Source organism: Carassius gibelio, chromosome B14, assembly GCF_023724105.1.
Source record: "Carassius gibelio isolate Cgi1373 ecotype wild population from Czech Republic chromosome B14, carGib1.2-hapl.c, whole genome shotgun sequence".
In the NCBI taxonomy this organism is placed as follows: domain Eukaryota; kingdom Metazoa; phylum Chordata; class Actinopteri; order Cypriniformes; family Cyprinidae; genus Carassius; species Carassius gibelio.
In genome coordinates, this window is record NC_068409.1 from 24290531 (window position 1) to 24298940 (window position 8410).

General features: G+C 36.7%; 1 protein-coding gene across 1 annotated transcript; it reads right to left on the bottom strand.

The window, feature by feature from the left end:
• Positions 1-328: 328 nt before the first annotated feature.
• Positions 329-7392, bottom strand: lrit3a (info leucine-rich repeat, immunoglobulin-like and transmembrane domains 3a). Its single transcript, XM_052574033.1, has 4 exons — positions 7095-7392; positions 5487-5953; positions 3203-3508; positions 329-2084 (listed from the first exon to the last, which is right to left on the bottom strand). Exons 1-4 carry the CDS (start codon positions 7208-7210, stop codon positions 1042-1044), a joined length of 1932 nt encoding a protein of 643 aa, XP_052429993.1. The 5' UTR covers positions 7211-7392; the 3' UTR covers positions 329-1041.
• Positions 7393-8410: the final 1018 nt, after the last annotated feature.

Sequence of the window (8410 nt, forward strand, 5' to 3'; positions counted from 1 at the left end):
AAACAGTAAAACCAGTAATATTGTATTATTACCATTAAAAATAAATAAATAATCTGAATAAAATAAGATGAATTTTCAGCAGCCATCACTCCAGTCTTCAGTGTCACATGATCCTTCAAATATGCTGATTTGGAGCTGTAAAAAAACATACAATATATATATATATATATATATTGTGGTAATTCAATTACAGTTGTACTGCTTACTTTTTTTCTGTGGAAGCTGAGATTTTTTCAGGTTTCATTTATAGAAAATTCTAAATTATGCTGATGCTGTCTTGTATCCTGAATTGCAAATGAAAATAATTTTCTACATTCCAATAGAAGAATACGGGAATATGGACATTTTAGTGATATGCATGGCACTCATAAAGGATTTACAACACATAATCATACATTTACACAGATATTGCATATAAATGTACAATTAAACAAAAGATAGAGAGGTAGAAAGATAGAGAAGACATAAAAATACGAAGAGGACTGAAACATCAAATGCACATGCTGCATAATCATTCAAACTCACACACATCATCTCAGAAATGTTAATATATCGTAACAAAGTATCTGGTTCTGCTTGGTTTGATCCTTTTCTGACCTCATTTAAATGTAAAACAAACGTAAGAGAATTTGGCGTGTTAACTTATCTATTAAATCACATATCACCATATGTGAATATAGTAATATTACAAATAAATAAATAAATGTAAAAAGGTTTAATTAAGATTTCCAAGACACATAATATGTAACTCTACTTCATTATATGTTGAAGTATAGGCTACACAAAAATACAGAATGTTTACATTTATGTACACTGTATTCCATTTAAAAAATAATAAATAAAAATACATAATTGTGTGTGATTGCGTGAAGAATATGGCTTTCAAAAAATGGGCAATGAGACAATTTGTGGGTCATGATAAGTCTTGTAAGGCAATGAGTTTGACAGCGTATTAAGAGCTAATCTTTTAAAACTGATGTTGCCACAGCTTATCTAATACCAAGTAATACCAAGTAACACACAAAGCCGATGTGCTATACATTAGCACAGATACTCGGCTCTGGAGCTGTCACTCTTGTACGTCATTTGAGAGTCAATGCTTGACCGTGAGCATAGGAGCATCCTCTCCGACTCCTGAGTCTGCCTTCGCGCCCAAAGATCATTGGCCTGCCCATTCAGAGTCCTTTGTTTCATAGTGAGCGTCTCAAACTTTACATACATCTCTTTTGAAAGATCGTCGTCTGGTCCATTGTTCCTGCTACTGTTTCCTTTACAGCAGAGACATACGATCTTGTAGAGCAACACCACAATGAGAGGCACCGCGACTGCGCATGCGATCCCACTGGCGACCATCAGGATTTTGTTCTGCCCATCTTCTCCACCGTTATCCAGAGTAGTGAAATCCACACATTGCTCTTTCCCAGCCACCGAACCCTTAGTGACCAAACACACCGTGTAGACCTGGTTAGGCATCAGATACTCCAAGAGCAGCTTCCCTTGACCAACTTCCGTATCGACCGTCTCCTTATCGTCTTTCGCATCAAATGGAAAGTAGAACACTGTTACGAGCGAGTCGCTTGGCAAACCTTCAGCTCTCCATAGTAAGACCGCCGTGTCACTTGTCTCCTCCACAACCTCAATGTCTTTGAGATCAGCTTTCTTTTTGGACTTTTCACTCGTCAGTGAACCTTTGCCATCCTTGCTTTGCTGGATCTTAGCTGGCTTGTCTCCAGCTGGTGGAGACCTCTGAATTCCTCCACCTGGTCCCGGACTCTTCCTGGTTGTCAGTGGTGGAACTGTGGTCATGGCAGCTCTGGTTGTAAGAGCAGGACTTAAGGTAGTGTACAATGGCATCTTAGTCCCAGCAAAAGAAGTCACAGGTTGATCGTCGGGCCTCTTGGTGATGTTTATCAGTGGGGACGGCGTTGAGGACTGCACCCCATCCACAGACAGGGTGATGTATGCTTCGGCATTCCCTGCAAAGTTCTTGGCCTTGCAGCGGTAATCGCCTGCATCCTTAAACCCGATACTGTGCAAACTGAGGATGGACCAACGGACCCCCTCACCTGGAGATTCCTGCACAACTACAGAGACATGTAATGGTAAGCAATAACTTAGATTTTTAAGAAAAAGATTAAAGGATGCTTTAGATATTGTTCAATGTATGTTTACATTAGGAATGATCAGTTTTCAAATTCTGCCTTCATGAAAGCAATATTTTACAGGGATGTAGATTTTTTTATGTTTTTAAAATAAATCTCTTATGCTCACCAAAGATGCATTTATTGTTATGAATTATTAGGGATGAACCAGCAGGTAAATTTTGCCTGATACAAAAAAGACAATAATTGTTTTTCATGTTATAGCCAACAAACAATATATATATAATTTCTACAAGTTTTTCATTAACCAGCAGGTGGCCGAATTCTACACATAATACCTAAATCAATATCTAGAAACAACTTAAATCAAATTTACAACATCATGCAAGTGATTTTTTTTTTCATGAAAATGTAATATTTCACGTTGAGGAATTTTGTAGTAAATAGGTACAAAAGTACTTCATATTTCCCAAAACAGCGATTTAACGTATAGATGAGAAGTAAAACAACAAACAAAAAATGATATAATATTTGTATGATTCAAAAACGTATATATCTTTTACAATTACTCCATCAATTTTGGGGTCATATTGACCATAAGTGTAAGCAAGAAATAAGGACCATTTGAGGATTAAATTAGGAATGCACGATGTAAAATGGTGGACAGTTTACTGATAATAATGCTTTGGCAAATCACTAAAATTGGCTGACATTGAAGGGATAGTTTGCCCCAAAAAAAGACAATTTTCTCATCATTTACTCGCCCTCATGTCATTCCAAATCTGTATGAGTTTCTTTATTATGTTGAAAGAAAAAAAAATCATATCAGTACCATAACTGTTAATCAAGCAGTCCTTGTTTGCACTTTAAAATATAGATTTCATTCACGATAATTTGTCTTTTTAAAATGTTGTGTAAACACTTTAACCCAGCTGAAAATGGACCAGTCTTGCATGAACTTGAACTTGTCTAGCATGTATACTTGTTAACTGCACTATATGTGATTAAAAGTCTTTTTAACCCTTCAAAAATGTTATTAGCATGGTATGATTTTAGGTGATTATAAGTGCACACATTAGCATATTTTGTGACACTCATACCTGTGACATTGACCGTCGTCCCATCAGCTCTGGTCCAGAGGAGGGTGGGTGTAGGGAATCCAGTGGCGTCACACCGCAGAAGCACATTGCTGCCCAGTGGTGAAGTGATCTTAGTTGCTGAAGTCATGACTGATGGCTTGCTGCACTGATCAAGTTCAGCCCGCTGGAACAGAACGCCAGCTAAGTTCTCTGGTCCACTGCATGTCAGAACCTGATCCATCAACACCACAGGTATGCTGGCCATCTTAGACAACTCAATGAGCTTGGAAATCCGACAGTCACAGTACCAGGGGTTGTCCTGTAGACCTGCAAATATTGAAATATTTGCGTAGAATATGTTTATGAAAGCAATACTTTTAGGTACAAAGGCCTAAAAACCTTCAAAATCCAAGCTTTTAACACTTATCAAATAAGGCTGTCAAGTGAATTCTAGTTCCTTACATTCAAATTTGAATGATCCTGCTTTGATTCATTTTGAATTGCACAACCCATGTCTACAAGTATTTGCAAAATTATACATCAAACCAAGATGATATTACTAGCAAAGTCATGTTTATGTTGCATATTTGAATTGAAAGGATTGAAATGGAATGCATAAACTGATAAAAATGTATACCTTCAATACAATATAAGATACTTTGGATAAAGGGAACTGCCTAATGCAGAAACAGAATGGAGAAACATTACTTCACTTACTGAACATCTCAACACGCTGAAATAAAGACCACTGATTTATTATTCAGCTACTATGATAAAACAGCAGTTTACTCCCATCAAATCAGAAAGTTGTAAATCTTGAAGCCAGGATGTCTTGTCTGGCTCGCATGCATCAGGTGTTGGACATTAACACCACAGTCTGCCCATAATTCTGTCTATGGCAGGATGAAGATCTGTTGACTGTAAAGAGGAAATTAGACGGTCCACTGATGCAATTCAACAGCTGGATGGTGACAACGGCTAATATTCTGATTATACAGGCTAAATCCCGGTGATTTTGTGCATTTATGCTCATTTTTACACTTGCATTGCACCTGGTGAAAGTACAGAATTTAAGCAATATCACACAAGCAAAAATGTTCACCACAAAATTGATAATGCATGTCACCTTCACCAGCTGATAAAGCATTCTATACTTTCACTAGATGCCATACAGGTGTACTCTTGAATTGTATATCCATTGTGTCAAACACACATGGATCTATCAAACTATTCTAACTTTCTCTTCAGCTGGGATCTGTTTTTTAGATGCCACTGAGCAAACATGCAGTACTGTATGAATCCTCCTCTTCCCAGATGAGCACTTCAAAGAAACTCAAATCTCAGAGCTTTACAGACAGTTGGAAGTCCCATTAGAAGATTAGCCTGTACTTAACTTGGGAGCGCCCAGGAAGACACAGCCTAGATTTAGATATTTAAAGATCATACATGGACTAACGATAAAAATACATGGTGAACAGAGGGATATTGTTGAATCTTTTTTACTTGGCATTTTGTATATGCCTCCACCCAGATACTTTGCATTTTAGTGAACCTACCCTTGTGAAAAAGAAGTACACTTCAGCATATGCACTACAAATATAAACAAATATGCTTTTATGTTTTTGTACTCTTGATTGTATGCATTTTTGTTTGAAATAAAAATTTATTTTATAGTTACATTTAAATTAAATACAGTTAACATTTACAAAATATATGTAATGTTGTAATATTGAATATTGAGTAATATACCACACTTAATTATAATTCAGTATTTTATATGCGCTTTAGTACGTCGACACAATACACATAAAAAAGTAAACACATCAGAATCAGCATGATTAAAACATAACAATTTAATATTGTTCCTGTGGTTCCATGGTAGAGTATTGTGTTAACAGCGCAAAAGGTTCTGGGTTCAATTCCCAGGAAACACACATACTGATAAAAAATAATGTATATCCTGAATGCGCTGTAAGTCACTTTGGATAAAGCGTCTGCCAAATGGAATGCTTTTTAAGTGGCCTGTTTTATTAATATTATGTTATCTCCAAGTACAGTTACAAATATACTTTTAAGGTATGAAGTACACTACAAGTGCACATTTAATACAATTAAGTGCACAACTTTTTCTCAAGGGAAAGCTCATACAACTTACTATGAATGCTAATGTGAATCCTCCTCAAACACTGGGGTTCTTTTGCTACATGGTAACCCTCTAAAAGAAAGATTTTTAAAAACTAATGTCATAATAGATACATAACATCATAATGCATATTTAAGATGTGCCATCATCATTTTTACCCACCAAGAACAATCTTTTGTGATGCATTGGCACTGGGCAGGATGCCTGAAAATGGAGGCCAGATGTCCACCAGGTCAGAGGGAAGGGTAGTTAGCTTGTTACTAGAAATGTCTAGGTAGGTGATGTTAACCAAGTAAGGTGCTGCCTCCAAAGGAACACTGGTCAAGCGGTTGTTGTGCAGGTCCAAGGTCCTGAGACTGGGCATCTCTTTCAGAGACTCCCAGGGAAAGGTAGCGATCACGTTCCCATCCAGCCGTAGCTCATGAAGAACTTTCAGATTGTAGAAACTGCCAGGATCCACAGACGTGACTGAATTGTATGTTATCCACAGGTAGCGTAACTCGGACAGGTAATAGAAGGCTTCGGTGGGCACTCGACGCACAGCTGTCTTCTCCACCCGCAGCTTCACCGTGTCCACAGGGATGTTAACCGGAATATCTGACATGTCAGGGTCATTGCATAGAACAGACCTGGGACAGAGCAGAGGTTTATCACTTTGACCAATATGAGCATATGTGTGGTGATGTTCAATGTGGATTGTATTAGCCTATAACAGAGGTTCTTAACTCTGGTCCTCGAGGTCCAATTACCTGTAGGGTTTAACTCCAACCTGGATCAAACTCACCTGCCTGTAACTTCCTAGATCTTCTGGAGACATTGATTAGCTTGTTCATGTGAGTTTTATTAGGGTTTGAGGAGCTAAACTAGAAGGCCAGCAGAAATTGAGAACCCCAGGTCTATAGAACATAAGCCTCATAAAGAAAGGATTTTTTTTAGATTCATGTCATTTACATTAGCATTTTTCTGATTCATAATATCGATGTATAATCACCCTTTATGTTACACCAGCAGCCTTGGATTCATATCATAGGGGCTATGCCACTCAGAAAAACACTATATATTCAATATATTCAAGTGAATTACTTATTAGTATACTTGAAATCCAGTTTACTTATTTAAAAAGTATATTTAGAATTAGAATTATATGAATAGGCCTATACACATTTACATACTAAACTGTAATTGGATGAAAAAAAATATATATTTTTTCAAAGATTTAAAACTCCAAAACTTAAAACAGATTTCCCTTCAGTGCCAATCTGTAAAAAACAAGATAAACTACCACGAATATATTTGTGTTTAAATTGATATATGCCATTAAAAACACAAGTATGAAATGTGTCTATCCTTGTTGAAACAAAAAATATTGCCTATTTTGATTCAGATTTTATGAAAAATAATACATTTATTGTATCTGTATTACATTGTATTATGCAATTGTTATATTGCTGAAAATTGTATATATTTTCTTCTATTTTCTTCCGTCAGATTCAAACTTATACATTTATACATGCATGAACATCTGTCTGTTGTTACAATGTAAATGGCTACTTCTCCAGGTGCTAAATGATTCTATTTTTTTTGTTTTTGTTTTTGTTTATTCCAGTTCATTATACTTTCCCATGTCTGTCTACTTACATCACTATTTGTATTCCAGAAATCAAACTATAAACCTAAATTATGCCTGTTTTTACACACCACAATTATACAGTTTTATGAAACGCTATTATTATGATCATTATTACTACTATAGAGAATGAGTTTCCTCACCTGCTGCCAGTGCCGTCGCTGTGCCCGTGGTACACACAGGTGCACTGGGAAGGACAGAAGGGTTGTGCCCCGATCCAGCAGCCCAGCAGAACCTGGGCCACCAGCAGACGATACATCCTTCAGTCGGATGAACCAGCACGGACACACACACTCACACACATCAGATCCCACTCGACCATCAGTGGACAAAAACTCCTTTATCAGTCCTCAAAGAAAACCAAGAAAAACAAGAAAAGTGCCTTGCAGCCCACATCTTGTTTAGCATGCTAGCAGGTGAGAGCCGAGAAGAGCGGGAGGATTGGGATGGGCGGGGGGAACCCAGATTAGAAAGAGGATTTCTCAAGGCTGAGTAGGTTACTAAAGTTGAACAGAGTGGGATGGGAAGTGTGTGTGAGTGTGTTATTTGTGTGTATGAGTGCGTTAGTGTGTGTTAGACTGAGTTTGAGGAGGAGGATAAACCCTGCAGGCACACACTAATCGGCTAGAACTACGAGAAGGCTCTTCTTTCAGCATCATCACGTGACCGCTCGCAGACACTTTTCCATCCTTCACCTGGTGTATGAACTGATTTTGGCTGTGAAGTGTTTGCGTGCATGGAGGCTAGATCACACCTGTGTGTAAGCTGAAGTACAGGTCATGATTTACTGAGAGCAGGCCGCAGACAGGCCAAACTCTGTCTGAGTCTGAGAGATATATAATGGCTTCAGAAAATACTGAGACAAAAACATACTGAGTATGAATAAAATCTGCTTACGGTACATTAGAAAATTAATAGAGTTCCCTTTAGCACCAATTTGTCAAAAAATTATTAATTGCCAAGGGTGTTTTTAAGTAGGCCAGTGTGAGTATCAAGGGAAAACATGCTTAATTAAAAACATCCTTATGTTATAACAACATCTGGTTTGCATGCATTTACCTTGTTACAATAATTTCTGCTCAGTTTTGTGGAATTTATTCATTATTAGTAAATAAATAACAAGTCTTCAAAAAGTGCTAGAACCACAGATTATTCTCTAAGCAACTCTACTTATATTATTATACTTTTGTAATAATAGCTTATTATTATTACAATTTTTTTTTCAGTAAAACCTTTTCAACTTTATTTTTTAATTTTTGTTTTATTTTAGTAGGTTGAGATTTCTAAAAATGTTTTTGTGTCTATAAATTCTACAGTTCACAAAAAAAAAAAAAAAAAAAAAAAAAAAAAAACACCTTGGTTATTGAACATAACATCAAGACCTTGAAATTAGTGCTGTAAAACCATATGGAAAAAAATTATAAGACCTTAAAATTATTAGGCCTTTATCAGGTTAAAG